Raw genomic sequence first — 17,305 nt, 5'->3', positions numbered from 1 at the left:
ATTCTTCTGTAAGTCTGGAATGCTCCCCTGTGACAATCTGAAATGTGTTTTAAAAAGTGAGGTGTGGATTTGCTTATTGGAGAGTCTATAGGAATATCTGCAGTCCCTTCTCCCCCAGATGTGGATTCTGCAGATTAGAGTTCTTGATTGGTGGCACATTAGTGTAAGTTTGAGGCTTGGGGAGGGGGTCCCACCCATGATTGGTGGCACTTTAGGGTAAGTTTGAGGCTTGGGGAGAGGGTCCCACCCATGATTGGTGGCACTTTAGGGTAAGTTTGAGGCTTGGGGAGAGGGTCCCACCCATGATTGGTGGCACTTTAGGGTAAGTTTGAGGCTTGGGGAGGGGGTCCTGCCCATGACTGGTGGCACGTTAGGGTAAGTTTGAGGCTTGGGGAGGGGGTCCTGCCCATGGACTCGGAGCTTCTCCTGATCTCCGTGCTTGGCATTCCTACCTGGACTCTTGGTGTCACCTGATTACTGTGATCACCTATTTCAGTGTGTTTGAAATGAATGATCACAAAGCTGTTTAAGAATATTGGGTCAAGGATTTCCCTGGTGGGCCAGTGGTTAAGACTCTGTGCTTCCGCTGCAGGGGGCTCAGGTTCGATCTCTGGTCAGGAAACTAAGATCCCACATGTCATGCAGCAAAAAAAACAAAGATGCATAGGATTTCTGCTGGCCAGATGGGGAGAGGGCATTCTAAGCAATAAACCGTAGGTGGTTTAAAAAAACACACACAAAAAACCTATTTGATATTTGGCTATCTTTAAAAGTAAGAAAAGGATATTAGGTCAGGCAATTTAATCTCTTTAATATTTCCTAAGAGGTAGTCCTTGGGCTGGGCTTTCCAGGTGGCACTGTGGTAAAGAATCTACCTGCCAGTGCAGGCAAGAGACTCAGTTTCCATCCCTGGGTTGGGAAGATCCCCTGGAGAAGGAAATGGCAACCCACTCCAGTATTCTTACCTGGAAAATTCCATGGTCAGAGGACCCTGGTAACCTATAGTCCATGGGGTCGCAAAGAGTAGGACATGACTGAGCGAATGAACGCACACACGCAGTCCTTGGGCTAGGCAAATCTGAATTACTCGAGGTGGACACTGTATTAAAATGCAGATTCCTGGGCCCCAGTGCAGGCCCACTGGCTTGGCATCTCTGAAAGTGGGGCCCTGGGATGTGCATCTTTAGCAAGTTTTCTGGGCAGTTCCTATATGCATGTAAGTTGGAGAATTACTACTGACGGTCCTCAGAAGAGTGTCTCTAAAAAGATTCCAAGGGGATTGGCTACTTCTATTGCACATGGGTTGTGGGAATTGGCCCTTAGAGTCACCTGGAGGCTTGCTGCCCCTTGTGACATCTGGCTGCACCCCCAGACACACCACCAGGCATTTGGATCCAGTGAAGTCTTCCCCTAGATTACGTTCACATACCCCTCTAGCAAGCTGATTCTCACTGCTTGCTCCTCAGACAGAAGGATGACAGCATCAGACCCCTGTGACCACCGCCCACCCCCCACTGCATCCTAGAGCTGCCTGTCCCCTCCTCCCCTGTTGCCAGGACCATGCCCTCACTCCCCATCCTGTTTTCCTCTTGTCCTTTGCTCCTCACCATCAGGTATGATTTCTCCCCCTTATACAGGTGCTTGGAAGTGGAGGCACTGAGCAGATCTCTAGGGAAGTACCAGGGGCCCTGCGGACTGAGGATCCGGACTGCATGTGGTGGCAGCAGATTAGTGAGGAGGGGTGGGGCCAGGAAGGCGGGCCCAACGGGGGACAGTGGGTTCCCAGAGGGTCACGGCAGCCCTCAGGGCCAGCACGAGGCAAGGTGGGGACCAGGGCCTGTGTTAGGAGCTCCGTGGAGAGGGGGTGCCTGGAGGCAGGCCATCTGGTCCCCTCCGTCCGCAGCACGAGCATCTCTGAACGAATACCCTCACTTTCCCATGCCCTTCCTTTCCTTCTTCTTGTCCTGCTCCCACCCCGCCCCCCAAACACCAGGGGTCAGGAGAGCAAATGTGTGAGCAGGTGTCCTGCTGCCCCTCCTCACCCGCAGCCGGACCCCGACCGGTGACCGCCTCAGGCTCCCTCGCGCACACCACGGGCAGAGCCACGTGTCTGGTGGGGCTGGGGCCTGGGCTGACACCTGCATTCTGTCTCCCCTTCACTTTCTCGCGCGCCACAGGCTCTGCCAGGCCAGCCTCTGCCCCCTGGGTGGAGCACATTAACAATTGTGTAGGCTCTGAAAATCTGGAGAAATTCCCACAAGCAATGTTTCATCCATAGATAACAATTGAGTTTGACACTCCTATAGTCCAGTGGGCTGCCAATTTTAAGGCCTGAGTCGATGGACACATACATTGAAACCACATTCTTTTGGTACCAATGAAAATCCTAATAAAGTGTGAGAGTGCGTTGTTTGTCTCTGGGGGAAGTATGGGCTCAAATGCAAATCTTAAAATAAGAGCTGGTACTAGGCAGTGGTAGACCAGTAATACTTTAAAAAAAAAAATTTAACCATTTTTTAATACTTTTCCTTTTAAAATTTAATTTAAATTAAAATTTAGGCAAAGCTTGAGGACTTCCCTGGGGGATCCTAGTCACTTTGCCAGATCCCCAGGTTGGGAAATCTGTTGTGAGTCCTAGAACTTTCTTAACAGTGCAAGATTAAAAAAACTAAGATCATGGCATCCAGTCCCATCACTTCATGGCAAATAGATGGGGAAACAATGGAAACAGTGACAGACTTTATTTTCTTGGGCTCCAAAATCACTGTAGATGGTGATGGCAGCCATGAAATTAAAAGGTGCTTGCTCCTTGAAAGAAAAGCTATGACCAACCTAAACAGCATGCTAAAAAGTAGAGACATTACTTTGCCGACAAAGGTCTGTCTAGTCAAAGCTGTGTTTTTTCCAGTAGTCATGTATGGATGTGAGAGTTGGACTATAAAGAAAGCTGAGCACCAAAGAACTGATGCCTTTGAACTGTGGTGTTGGAGAAGACTCTTGAGAGTCCCTTGGACAGCAAGGAGATCAAACCAGTCTGTCCTAAAGGAGATCAGTCCAGAATATTCATTGGAGGGACTGATGCTGAAGCTGAAACTCCAATACTTGGACCACTGATGCGAAGAACTGACTCATTGGAAAAGACCCTGTTACTGGGAAAGACTGAAGGCAGGAGGAGAAGGGGACGACAGAGGATGAGATGGTTGGGTGACATCACCAACTCGATGGACATGAGTTTGAGCAAGCTCCAGGAGTTGGTGATGGACAGGGAAGCCTGGTGTGCTGCAGTCCATGGGGTTGCAGAGAGTCAGACACGACTGAGGGACTGAACTGAACTGACTGACTGAGGACTTCTCTGGTGGTTCAGTGGTTAAGACTCCATGCTTCCACTGCAGAGGGTACAGATTCCCCTGGTAGGGGAACTAGGATCCCAAGTGCATCACAGTGTGAGCGACAAAATGCTGTATGGCTCAGGAGACTCAACCCTGGGCTCTGTAACAACCTAGAGGGGTGGGAAGGGGAGGGCAGGGGGAGGGAGGTGCAAGTGGGGGACATAAGTACACCTACAGGCGATTCATGTTGATGTTTGGCAGAGACCAACTCTGTATTGTAGAGCAATTATCCTTCAATAAAAGTAAATTAATTACAATTTTTTAAAAAAATTAGGCACAACCTAGAAAATGTTTAGCTTCACGAACTTTATTACAAAATAGACATTTCCGTTTTAGAGACAGTGACCCGGCACCTGGGCATGAAGGGAGAGAGAAGTTCCAAGCAATGATGTTAGTTTGTCAGTACAAGTATATTGTTTGTTTTTTTCTTTTTGTCATTTCAGGTGATTTTTAAAGCCAAGTCAAAATATTCTCCAGAATTACTCAAATACCGGTAAGTACCCCCTGAGGCAATTCTCTTTGTGGCTGCAGATAACTGTATTTCCAGCCAGGATTTTTACACATCACTCCTCTGTGACATGCCTGCTTGCCAGGGGTCAAGTTCACTTGTCACTGAGCCACCACTTAACAGGCCTTGCAGCATATTGGCCTTGATTAGAAACAAAAGTCTAGAAGGGACTTCCTGGTGGTCCGGTGATTAAGGTTTGGCGCTTCCAATGGAAGACTCGGGTTGAATCCCTGTTGGGGGACTAAGATCCAACATGCCACGTGGAACTGCCAAAAGTAAAAAAAGAAATGAGAGTCTGGTTTCCTTCCTACCAGGGAGCAGAAAGGGAAGTAAGCCGTGCACATGGTGTTTAAACCTTTTGGAGGCACTTGGGATGGAACGGGCCTCAGCAGAAGGAAGAGGGGCTCCCTGAAGATGTCTGTGTAGCCAGGCGACCCCCTCCCCACCCTCTGGCTGCAGATGCGCTGAGATCTGGGCAGGGCTGAGTAAGAGAGGCTCATAATTTGGACCAGAGGAGGCCTGAAATCATAGGCTGAATTTATTGCACGAGGTGGACTTGCATATTTTCCTGTGGGCAGCATCTGTTACTTGCCCCCGGTTTTCAAAGAGACCTGTTGACTTCCCCGTGGCTTGAATGGCCAGCCTCGGCCAGAAGGGGAAGGGAGACAAGGTGTCAAGAAGGCATGAGACAGTCGCCACGTTAGTCAGGGTGTCTCAGGTCTCTGCCCAGGAGAGCTCGACTGTCCAGGCACACTTCTGGGAAGCAGACTTTGGCCTCTTACCTTCTTGAGTCAAAGTGAAATTTTAATTATTTTATTACTTTACAAATATGTAAAACTATATTCCTATTATATTTTATTTAAACACGTTGAAAGGGAAAGGGTTAGTCACTCAGTCATGTCTGACTCTTTGCAACCCCGTAGACTGTAGCCTGCCAGGCTCCTCTGTCCATGGGCTTCTCTAGGCAAGAATACTGGAGTGGGTAGAATACTGGAGTGGGTAGCCATTTCCTTCTCCAGGGGATCTTCCCAACTCAGGGATCGAACCCAGTCTCCTGCATTACAGGCAGATTCTTTACTGCCTGAGCCACCATTTAAACAGGTATCATCTTAAATTCACAAAGACTGTTTATTTAAAGTTCTCAAAGTGTGTATTCTGATCCCCCTCTTGTATCCGAGGAAGCTGAAGTTCAGGAAGGTAGGTGACAGTGTTCTCAGGCCAAGACACAAGTGATGAGACTTGTCTGCTGTGTTTTTGTTTTTCATCTGATCTTGCTGTCTCCCTTCACTGTTTAAAAAAAATGAGCGAAGTATAGCTGATTTATAACGTTGTGTTAATTTCTGCCATACGGCAGAATGACTTCTTTTGCATGTCCTTTTCTATGCTTTATCACAAGATATTGAATATAATTCCCTGTGCTCTATAGTAGGACCTTGGTGTTTATCCTTCCTGTATATGCTAGGCTGGGTCTGCTAATCCCAGACTCCCAATCCTTCCCTTCCTCTTACAACCACAGTCTGTCCTCTTTGTCCCTTCACTGCGTTTTGAGAAGTTCAGTTCATGTTTCTGCCAGACTGTTGATTCTAAGAAGGTCAGTTTAAAGTAACAACACTTTACAGTCAGTCCTGTAAAGGATTCTGTATCCGAGGATTCCACACCTGTGGATACAGAGGGTGGGAGGGCCCGATATGCCTTATATGACATGAACTGCAGCATTCTCTGTAAGGGAGTTGAGTATCTTTGGGTTTCAGTGTTGGCTATGGGGGCCTGAAAGGTGTCCCTTGCAGATACCGAGTTATGATTGCTATGATAGGAAAACTTGGGGAGAGGTAGGAGGGGGAACATTAAGAATTGAGCTTGGATGTGGGCTTCAAAGGAAGCTGTTTGGAATGTGAGTTGATTTGGGCAGAGGCAGTGGTTCAAGACAAGAGCTTTGGAACTTAGTTGAACAAGAGCTGTAACAGAGGCTGGAGGAGGGAATGTATTTCCCGAGGAAGAGGATGCAGGGCAGAGAGACACGGACACTGTCACTCTGGGGGACGAAGAGGAGGAAGAGGGACCAGGGGCCTCCAGAGACAGGCTCAGATTGGGGAAGGATGGAGCGGGGGTCACACTTTTGAGGTCAGGGAGAAGATGGTGGGAGGAGGCGGGGCCAGCAGGGGGTACCTGCAGAGGAGGTAATGAGGCAGGAGGTGACACCTTTTTCTAGAAGTTGCTCTTGAGGGTGAGGATGACTCCTCACTCCTCCCTGGGTGACATCGGAGGAGAAGCACAGGGTCTCTTGAGTTCTCATGGCAGTTCTTGGAGGCAGGAGAGGAGGGGTCAGCTCTGTGTTACAGATGTGAGGGCACAGCAGGCCTGAGTGGCCGAGGACTTGCCTGGGGTCGCATCTGTGGCCCTTGCTCTCAGGGTCACACCCAGCAGACGCAAGCAGAGCAGTTGAGGTGAGGAGGGGGCACAGAAGCTCAGTGGGTGGCCGGGGGCCACACTGCAGCAGTGTGGGTGGTAAGCGGGGTCTGGTTGTCTTTTGCTTTCTCTGTTCCCAGTACTGTCCCATAGAGTTTTCACAGTGAAGAAAGAGGAGTAGGAATGTATACTCACCGTAGTGGTTAAGACTTTACCTTCCTATTCAGGCGGTGCGGGTTCAATCCCTGGTCAGGGAGCTGAGATCCCACAAGCCTTGTTTTGAAAAAACCAAACATAATGCAGAAGCAATATTGTAACAAATTCAATAAAGACTTTTGGGCTTCCCAGGTGGCGCTAGTGGTAAAGAACCCACCTGCCAGTGCAGGAGATGTCTTGTAAGAGACACAGGTTCAATTCCTGGGTCCAGAAGCTACCCTGCAGGAGGGCATGGCAACCCACTCCAGTATTCTGCGAATCCCATGGTCAGAGGAGCCTGGCACGCTACAGTCCACGGGGTCACAAAGGGTTGGACAGGACTTAGCATAGCATTTAAAACAACGCCCAGGAGGAGTCCTTTGGAAAAGCTGAATGTCCATATTATGCTTCTTTCTGGAGGTTCATTGCCGTCACATGGATAGAACGTGTGCATCCACACCAGCAAGGGGTCAAGAACAGAGGGCTGATTCCAGAGGTTCTAGATGTTTCCAAATTGTATTCTTCACAGCACAGCAGACAATAATAGAACAATAAGAAATAGGGGTTTTGAGGAAGCAGATTGCAGATTTTTGGTGACTCCCAGTTGGTCCTGCCTCTGTCTCTCTCTACATCCCTGATTCCCTCCATCACTATGGGAATGTGTAGAGAGCTAATGAAAACCTTCATAATTTAAGGTTTTGTGGCTAATTTACCATGAGCTACATGCTGTGCTAATGCCCGATGTCCATTCTCTCCCCTTGCCTCAGCAACCCTTTGGGCAGATGCAGACATATTCAACTTAAATGGTCTGTTTTGTTAAGTTTAAAAAAATAGTGTAGAATATGACTTTTTAAAAAAAAAAATTTTTATTTTTAAATGATGATTGCTTTACAATGTTGTGTTGGTTTCTGCCATACAACATGTGAATCAGTCATAAGTATACATACGTCCCTTCCCTCTTGACCTCCCTCCATCTCCCCATCCCATCCCACACCTCTCGGTTATCACAGAGCACTGGGTGAGCTCCCTGTACTATGTAGCAACTTCCCACTGGCTATCTGTTTGACATATGTTAATATATACATTTAATGCTATTTTCTCAGTTCCTCCCACCCTCTCCCATCCCCTGCTGTGTCCACAAGTCTGGTCTCTATTCCTGCCCTGCAAATAGGTTCATCAGTACCTAAGTGGTCTGTTCTTGAACCAAACCAATATTTGCTGCTTGAGTGATACCTACCTGAAGTAAACACAATGTGGACATTCCTAGAGAGAAACTTGAACTGATTTCCATGTTGGTAAATGTGAGAAGTGTCTCCCTAGACCTTGCACAGGTCACGTAGGCAGCATGCAGCTCTGAGAAACTGCAAGTTAAAAATGGCCACCACCATTGCCCCGAGGCTAGTGCAGGGGTCCCAGCCTCCAGGATCTAATAATGCCTGATGATCTGAGGTGGAACTGATGTAATAATAAGAAATAAAGTGCACAATAAATAAAATGTGCTTGAATCATCCCGAAACCATCCCGCACCCTGGTCCATGGAAAAATTGTCTTCCACAAAATTGGTCCCTGGTGCCCAAAAGCTTGGGGATAGTTTTAGTACTAGTGAGTGTTCCCATGCAGAGGGGATGCTGCCCAGAAGTGATGATTTTGGGGGCTAAAACCCTTTTAAAACATTATCTCACCTAATCCTCAGAAGCTGCCGGCAAGGTCGGCGTCATTTGGGCTGTTTTCTGATGGTGACACCAGGGCTCACCCAGGGCCACCTTGCCCAGGCTCTCGGTATGCAGAATGGCTGGTGCTCCCCCCGAATCCCATCCCTGCCTCGGAGCCCGGCCCTGCTCTGCCATCCTTGTGAGTGGCGCATGCATCAGCCCACGTCCACACAGCCCCTCCGACCCTCACAGCCTCCGGGGAGTGGGGAAGCGGGGCCCAGGTAGAGGACCTCCGCGAGGGCACTGCTTGTAGTTGATTTGTCGTTTAAATCTGGGGACCCTCCAAAGTCCGAACCCTTTTTTTCATTGCAGCATAAATGTTGATTTACAGTGTTGTGCCAGTCTCTAGTGTACAGCCGAGTGGCTCAGTTATACACATATATACGTTCTTTTCCATTAAGATTTATCACATGATTTTCGGTAGAGTTCCCTGTGCTATGCAGTAGGACCTTGTTGTTTATCCATTCTAAATGGAATAGTTTGCATCTATCCAACCCCAAACTCCGAGCTCTTAAGTGTTAACTTTGGCATGTTCTGCTTCTAGCATTTAACCAAAAACCGAACAAACAAAAAAACCTCAAAAATCCACAGTTTCCTTGGGGATTGATTTAGAATGTACAGGAAGCTTGTTGGGAAGGCTGCCTTCAGCCTCTCTCTCTTCCTTCCCAGGTTACCCCTCTACCTGGCCTCGCTCTTCATCAGCCTTGTTTTCCTGTTGGTGAATTTAACCTGTGCGGTGCTGGTGAAGACGGGCACCTGGGAGAGGAAGGTGATCGTGTCCGTGCGCGTGGCCATCAACGACACGCTCTTTGTGCTGTGTGCCGTCTCCCTGTCCATCTGCCTCTACAAAATCTCCAAGATGTCCTTGGCCAACATTTACTTGGAGTCTAAGGTAAGGCGGACACGTGGTTGAGATCCGACCATTAGACTTATTCTCAAAAGAGTTTTCTGGGATTTCCCTGGTAGTCCATTGGTTATGATTTGGCACTCCTAATGCAGGGGGCACAGGTTCTATCCATTGTTGGGGAACTAAGATCCCACATACTGTGCAGTGAGGCTCACCTCCACCAAAAGAAGTTCCCTGGTTTGCAAGAGAAAACAGAAATCAACCAATGCCTCTCCCACCTGACCTCTTGCAAATGATTAGCTGTGGTGTGGTTGCCAAGACACAGAGCCGTGTAGTTCATTGAACTCTGTGAGAAGAATTGACTCGTGGTGGCTCGAGGTTTACTGGAGTGTGCGGAGTTCCAGGCAGAGAGGTAAATCTCTGGTTTCTGGATACAGAGGCTTAGATGAGAGTTTAGAGGACCCCTGGCATTGACTATGCCACTAATATTGTTAGAAACACACAGCTTGTATTCCCTTTGTTCCTAGCCCTTTTATAAGCACTCTGCATGTAGCTAGGACTGTAACCTTCAAAATTCAGGGGGAATAGGTGCCACCTACCTAGGGAAACGAAGGCACGGGATGTCAGAGGCTCGGCCTCGGTTACACAAGCCAGGAGATTCAGAGCCATGGTGTGGCTGCAGCAGCCTGGCTCTAGGCTCTGGGGTCTGTCCTCTTTACCACCAGGTCGTCGTGCAGACACTCAGATCCAGGAGCACCCCTGCCTTGACTGTGCCCCTGAGAGGGTCCCCCTTAACAGGGGGAGCTGCTCCTGGGGTTCAGGACAGCAGGCCTCTCATGGTGACGGTTCAGAGATGGAGTTGGACAGACCGTGTGTTGGGCCGCACCCCATAGGCCTGCAAGGCCAGGTCATGCCCAGTTTCAGTACTGAGGAAAGAGCCTGGAGTCAGCCATGGCTTAATGGATCGGGGATCTTACACGTCTGAAGCAGTGTCATGGAGCAACATTCCACATGTGCAGTGGACGGCAGCAGGATGTGCTGGCGGGCTTTGCGCCAATGTCGGGGGTGGGGAAGGAGGATGAGCAGTTGCAGAGGGAATTGATGTCAGGTGTGATCCGTGGCTCAATGGTAAAGAATATGTCTGCAATGCAGGAGATGCTTGGGACACTGGTTTGATCCCTGGATTGGGAAGATGCCCTGGAGGAGGGCATGGCAACCCACTCCAGTATTCTTGTCTGGAGTATCCTATGGACAGAGGAGCCTGGCAGGCTGCAGTCCATGGGGTCACGAAGAGTCAGACATGACTGAAGCGACTGAGCACGCATGGGCTTGTCAGTTACCAGGGAAAACAGCAGAGGGGCATGACACTCGCCACCACTTTGATAAGAACAGTCACCAGCTGGGCCTGGGGACAAGTCCATAGGAAGGTCAGTCGTGTGAATGGGTGTAGGAGAAGCAGGCGCTGGTCGGGCAGGGCATGTGCAGAGACCAGTAGAACAGTCCCCTTGAGTGGCCTGACCGCACCCTGAGAGGGCAGTCCCTCACATTCTCTGGTTTCACTGCTGTGCCCCCAGCCCTGGAGTCCCTGTTTTCTCCTTTCTTCCCCCAGAGTTACAGACAGGGGCAGATGTGCTGCCTGGTGCGGTGGTTCTGAAGTGCCCCTCACCAGCCTGGTCCCCAGTTCCCCCTCATTAGGAGCCTGGTGATGTGTAGAGTTGAGAGCGCATGCTCTGGGCTCTCACTTGGCCATGGGCCCCTGGCCCCACCAGCACGTTGCCCACTGAGCCTTGGTTTTCTCACATGTAAGGTGGTTGAGTGATTTCATAGCTCCTCTGCTTCTGAAATTCTGTGGTACCCTAACCCTTGCCAGGGAACCCATGTGGTTGTAATGTTGCTGGTCTGAAGACCTGAGCAGCTCTGCGTCTTAGGATACTTGGTCTTCAGCAGCCATCAGGAGGTTAAAATCTGTGCCTCTAACTTCAGAATTACAAAGCCTTCTTCATCAAGGTAGCCTGTGATTTGCCTGAGCTTTTGCAAAATCTGAAAAGTTAGTGTGGCAGGGTCCTTTTTTCATTGATAAATGTTGACAAATTTTATACTTGACTTTGCCTTAACTTTATTATTTACACTGTCTCCTGTATAAGGTCTATTCAAGGCTTTTTGAAAACAGAATTATGGGGACTTCCCTGGTGATCCAGTGGTTAAGACTCCATGCTTCCAGTGCAGAGGGCTCACGTTCGATTCCTGGTCAGGGAGTTAAGATGCTGCATGCCTTGTAGTGCGGCCAAAACAAAACAGAACTGTGGTTTTAATAGGAGAGGTCACATTTTAGATTGTCAGATTTAGATCACCTCTGTGCAGACAATCTGATAGACTACCACTGGCAAAATAAAATAATAGCTTAGATTTAGTTAGTGACTTCCAAGTGCAAAACTCAAAAATGAATTTTAGTTTTTTGGTTAACTGTTTTGAGCACCAGGGCTTCCCTGGTGGCTCAGTGGTAAAGAATCCACATGCCAGTGTGGGAGACACAGGTTTGATCCCAGGGTCAGGACGATCCTCTGAAGAAGGAAACAGCAACCCACTCCAGTATTCGTGCCTGAGAAATCCCAAGCACAGAGGAGCCTGGTGGACTACAGTCCACGGGGCTGCAGAAGAGCGGGACATGACTTAGTGACTAAATGACAACAACTGTTTCTAGTTAGAGCTCATTTAGCTAACTTTGGACACTGATAGCTTCATTAGTGGGGGCACAGATGACCAATTTTCACGCACTCCCAAGCTCTGAATCACACTGGGACTCCAGCCTTCCCAGCCTAGGATAGTTGGGTCTTGAAGACATGCTCCTCACCCAGAGCCACTGTCCACAGCTCCACTGTCCCCAGACTGCCGTCCCTCTGAGGTGGTTTTGTTGTCTCCAAGCCAGGGGGCAGGCCCTGAGCTCATAAGCTCAGAGCATCCTTGGAGCTGAGCAGCGGCACTTAGAGATTTAACCAAATAGGTCATCTGACTGTCTTGCTCTTCCAAGCCTAGGTCTTAGGCAAATAGTTCATGTTTTCAGGTTTTGAAGCATCTCTCTGAAGAGAATTGGAAGTTTTAGGGTGGGTGTGTAGTGAGGGGAGGCTTGCAGTTGGGTTGAAAGTCTGGGAGTGGAAGAGAAGCTGGGAGGGTTTAGCCATTCTGAACACAGGCCATGCTTGGGAGGGGGCTGTGGTCTTGGGCCCGGATTGGGGACCCCGTTCACGGTTCCGGCTTTTCCAGGGCTCCTCCGTGTGCCAGGTGACCGCCATCGGCGTGACTGTCATCCTGCTCTACACCTCTCGGGCCTGCTACAACCTGTTCATCCTGTCGTTCTCTCAGAGCAAGAATGTCCATTCCTTTGATTACGACTGGTACAATGTGTCAGACCAGGTCAGTGGGCACTGGATCCTTGCCTTGGCAGCATGCCTTGTGGCAGAGAGGTGTCAGCGCCTTGCTCCTGCTGCTAAAGAGCTGGGTGACCTTGGGAGTCACTTAACTGGGTGGTGTCTACATCCTCACCTGTCAAACGGGATCATAGTACCTGCCTTATTCCAGCTCACACATCTTCTGAGAAAATTAGAAAACAGACACACTTCTCCTTGCTACATTCTGGGGATTTTGTCAAGCAGTACTTAAAATTTTTAAGTGTTTTTATATAAATGTAATTAAAGGGTGAAATTTGCAAAGATAAAAATGAATTGTATTCAGGTTAGAAAACACATAAAACAATGAATTTTTTTTTTTTTAATGGAGCAGTAAGCGAAAGAAATGTAGACAAAAGTGACCAAGGATATTAAGGGGTTAGAAAGAGCCCATTTTACATCTCAGTATGAAACTCTTACTTTTTTTATAATGTATTCTAGAAATTCATAAACAAATGAACAAAGGTAATGAAATATAGTATGGCATCCATGTTCGCAAAAGCTCAAAATGTAAACGACTGAGAGGGGAATTCCCAGGCTGTTCAGTGGTTAAGACTCGGTGCTTCCACTGCAGGGGTCATGGGTTCAGTCCCTGCTTGGGGAATTAAGATTCCACATGCTGCATGGTACGGCCAAACAGAAAGAGAAGGAAAAAAAAGAATGAGAATTAATCAGTGTTCTCTAGTTTGAAAAGTATCATTTCTTTGTCTTCAGCCCTGGACAACGTGCCAGAGACACAAAAATGAACAGACCCATCCTTCCATGTAGGAGTTTATGTCCACTGAAGAAAAGAGCCGCACAGGGAAGCCATTATGGCAAAGAAATAGAAGCTTCTGTAGTAGGAGTTTACTGGGTTGAATTGCAAATGCTCCTGAGATTTTCCTGGGTAAACACTGAATATCCAACGATAGACAAATCCACCTCTAAAATCCCAACAGTGGTCAAACCTTGAATTAACACTCTGGAGGAAAGAAGAAAATGACTGTGATAAGTTAAAACTGATGGCAGGGACTTCCCTGTTGGTTCAGTGGTTAAGCCTTCACCCTCCCAGTGCAGGGGACTCGGGTTCCATCCCTGATCAGGGAACTAAAATCCCACACGGTGCAGCTTAAATAGACAGACAGACATATTCTACCAAAAAACAACAGCAGCTGAGGGCAAGATGAAATCTGTAAGAGGCTCGTAGAAAGCATTAGACTGGATTCAAACCACAACAATAATAATCACCACCAATCAAACCAACAGCACAAATGTAGGATGGCAGGAAGGTGGGCAGGGCACTGGTGGAGCTGTGCCCTGTTGTGTGAAATAAATACATAAAAATCTAAACGTTCAGCAGTGATAAATTAGAGACTTATTCATGATACACAGAGGATTTTGATCGTGGTAACATGTAGGTACAATTGACTACTTTAATCATTTCTAAGTGCACAGTCCAGTGGCATTAAAGTACATTCACTGTGTCATGCAACCATCACCACCATCCATCTCCAGAACATCCTCATCTTCCCAATCTGAGACTCTCTCCCCGTTAAACGACAAGGATTTGGTTTTAACAAGATACTTATTTCAATGCTTCTTTCAAGTAAGAGCTTATAATTACAGTGAATTTAAAATATCACAAATTTTTATCACAAACAACACAATTCTGTTGTTTTGGGTGGCTGTTTGTTTATAGATATCTAGATCTATGTGTTGCAGCCAGAATAATCTAGGAGCAAGCAGATGGCCCCAAGTTGCAGGTTATTTGTGTAGAATGGTAGAAGCACACACAACACACTTTTGAGACATGTGGGTGGAGTTTCAGGGCAGAGTTTGAGTCATCTTTCTGAAGAGGAATGAGGTTGGTTTTGGGTACTGTACTTGAAGGCTTCCCAGGCAGTGCTAGTGGTAAAGAACCTGCCTGCCAATGCAGGAGACCTGGGTTCCATCTCTGGGTCAGGAAGATCCCCTGGAGAAGGGCATGGCAAACCCACTCCAATATTCTTGCCTGGAGAATCCCATGGACAGAGGAGCCTGGCAGGGTACAAGTTCATGAGGCCACAAAGAGTCAGACAAGACTGAAGCGACTTAGCGTGTATGCATATACTTTAAACATAATATGGTAGAGAAGGTAAGAGGATTCCGTTTAGGGGATTGCCCCTTTATGGTTTGATGACGTTTCTGTCTTCCTTTGAAATGCCGGCCTTTCTGATAGACTTGCCCAGAAGTAGCCTCACACACCATCCCTCTGCCCTTCAGAGGGAAGAGCACTGCTACACCCCATCTGCTCAACTGTCTCACTGGTCCAGGAGGCCAGCATCCTGGACTGGGAGGCTTTTCTAGGCAGTCTAACCTGCTGGAGGCTTTAAAATGTAAATAATAGTATGTGGTTAATGTGAAGAGAAATTTAAAAACTGACACGTTTATTCCAAAGATGAGACTAAGGCTTATTATTGTGATATGCTGCTCTTGAGAACTGGGAGGTGGGGGACTTCCCTCATGGTCCAGTGGCTAAAACTGCATTCCCAATGCAGGGTGCCTGGGTTCGATCCCTGGTGAGGGAACTAGATAGATCTCACATGCTGCACCTAAGACCTGGTGCAGCCAAATAAATAAATAAATATTAATAAAAGAATTGGGAGAGGGACTTCCTTGGTGGTCTAGTAGTTAGAATTCCATGTTTCTAATGCAAGGGGCACAGGTTTGATTCCTGGCTGGGGAACTAGGATCCCGCATGACACACAGTGCAGCCAAAAAATGATTTTAAAAACGAATTGGGAGAAGGCAGCAGGACATTATCATTATTCAGTTGTTGAAGAAAAGTCAGCATAGAGACTTTATTTGGATGTAAGGAAGATTCCTGGAGGGTGAAGGAATGAAGCATCAGAGATTGGCAGTTACTGTCTTTGAGTATTTCGAAGAAGATAATTGTCTATCCTGGGACTTCCCTGGTGGTCCAGTGGTTAAGAATCTGCCTGCTAATGCAGGGGACGTGGGTTCAATCCCTGGTCCCAAAAGACCCACCCTGCCAAGGGGCAACTAAGTGTGTGTGCCACAACTACTGAGCCTGCAAGCCCTAGAGCCTCCGCTCTACAAGAGAACCCACTGCAGTGAGAAACCTGAGCGCCATAGCTAGAGAGTAGCCCCCACTCACCATGGCTAGAGAAAAGCCCATGCATTAATGAAGACCCAGCAGTCAAAAACTAAATAAAACATTTTTAAAATTATCTATCCACTATGGTTTAAATAACTGCCCCCCCACCCCGCCACCCCTCATCCCACCACCAAGGTCTGGCACAGTAGTATTAACAGTACCTGATTTCAACATGCGTGTTTTAGGGGGAAGAAATTACACTGTATTAGATTTAGTCTCTGTCATACTAGAACTGAATCAAACTTATTCTGTCCTCAGTCTGGTGACTCTCCATTTTTTCCCTCTCTTTTCAATAGGCAGATTTGAAGAATCAGCTGGGAGATGCTGGATACATAGTGTTTGGAGTGGTCCTCTTTGTGTGGGAACTCTTACCTACCACCTTAGTAGTCTACTTCTTCCGAGTCAGAAATTCTACAAAGGACCTTGTAAGTAAACCACTTTGTATTTGCAGAAAGTGAGTGTGAAAGTCGCTCAGTTGTGTCTGACTCTTTGCGACGCTATGGACTATACAGTCCATGGAATTCTCCAGGCCAGAATGCTGGAGTGGGTAGCCTTTCCCTTCTCCCAAGGATATTCCCAACGTAGGGATCAAACGCAGGTCTCCTGATTCTTCACCAGCTGAGCCACAAGAGAAGCTCAAGAATACTGGAGTGGGTAGCCTATCCCTTCACCAGCAGATCTTCCTGACCCAGGAATTGAACTGGGATCTCCTGCATTGCAGGTGGATTCTTTGCAGAAAACATCTCCTAATTCTAATGACAAAGCCTACAGTTGGAATTTTTTCTTAGATTTTTGATATCTTCTTCCATCTTATTCTAATATGAAAAGTTCCTTTGTTTAATTGAGACTTTTTTCCATTCATTATCTTTTGAGGGAAATTTGTTTTTCAGTTTAATTTTACCAAAAAAAAAAAAAATTGCATCTTGAATCCTAGAGATAGTGATTAACTTTTTTCTAATGAAATAGCTGCCTCACTAGTATTTGTGCCTTGACTTGCTATGAACCAAATATAGAAGCTTTTATTTTAGCCAAGGAAAATAGAGAATGGTAATTCAGCTCTTCACCCCTGTGTTGAGCTGGATGGTGATTAGGGGAGGGGGTGGTAGGGAATACAGCTTTATTGTGAAGAATGCTTAAATCACTCCCCGAACTCAGTCACATTTCTGGTCAACCAGCTTCATATAAATGTCCTTATGGGAGTGGGGCAGAAAATGCAAAACCTGGTAGTGTGAGGGAGCCCGTGGAAGTTTTGCTCCATGAACTGTTCCACCCAGAGGAACTAGTGGTAGAACAGTGATCTGTGAAGCCCACAGAAAATGTGTGTGTGTGTGTGACTCGCTTGGTCGTGTCCGACTCTGCGACCCAATGGACTATAGCCCGCCAGGCTCCTCTGTCCATCCGATTCTCCAGGCAAGAATACTGGAGTGGGTTGCCATTCCCTTCTCCAGGGGATCTTCCAACCCAGGGATCGAACCCGGGTCTCATGCATTGCAGGCAGATTCTTTACTGTCTGAGCCACCAGGGAAGCAGACAGAAAAGTAGAGTGATGGTTTTTGGTCAACGTGAGCACAGTGTGGGTGGCAAGGAAAGCATTGGTTTTCATGACCAACTTGCGTTTTCTATTTCTTATTCATCTCTGGATGAGCCAGGAATAGGAAAAAATAAAATA

The 17,305-nt window shown here is 47.5% G+C and overlaps 1 protein-coding gene across 1 annotated transcript in view; it reads left to right on the top strand.

Moving 5' to 3' along the window:
* The window catches only part of GPR137B (G protein-coupled receptor 137B), a 55,648-nt gene that overhangs the window by 21,541 nt on the left and 16,802 nt on the right, over nt 1-17,305 (top strand). Inside the window, 4 exon segments of the mRNA XM_043925886.1 lie at nt 3,833-3,882; nt 8,880-9,102; nt 12,319-12,468; nt 15,933-16,061. Coding sequence (XP_043781821.1) covers nt 3,833-3,882; nt 8,880-9,102; nt 12,319-12,468; nt 15,933-16,061 — 552 coding nt within the window.

This window comes from Cervus elaphus, chromosome 15 (assembly GCF_910594005.1).
Source record: "Cervus elaphus chromosome 15, mCerEla1.1, whole genome shotgun sequence".
In the NCBI taxonomy this organism is placed as follows: domain Eukaryota; kingdom Metazoa; phylum Chordata; class Mammalia; order Artiodactyla; family Cervidae; genus Cervus; species Cervus elaphus.
The sequence above is the reverse complement of the archived record's forward strand: the minus strand, read 5'-3'. Positions and strand labels throughout refer to the sequence as shown.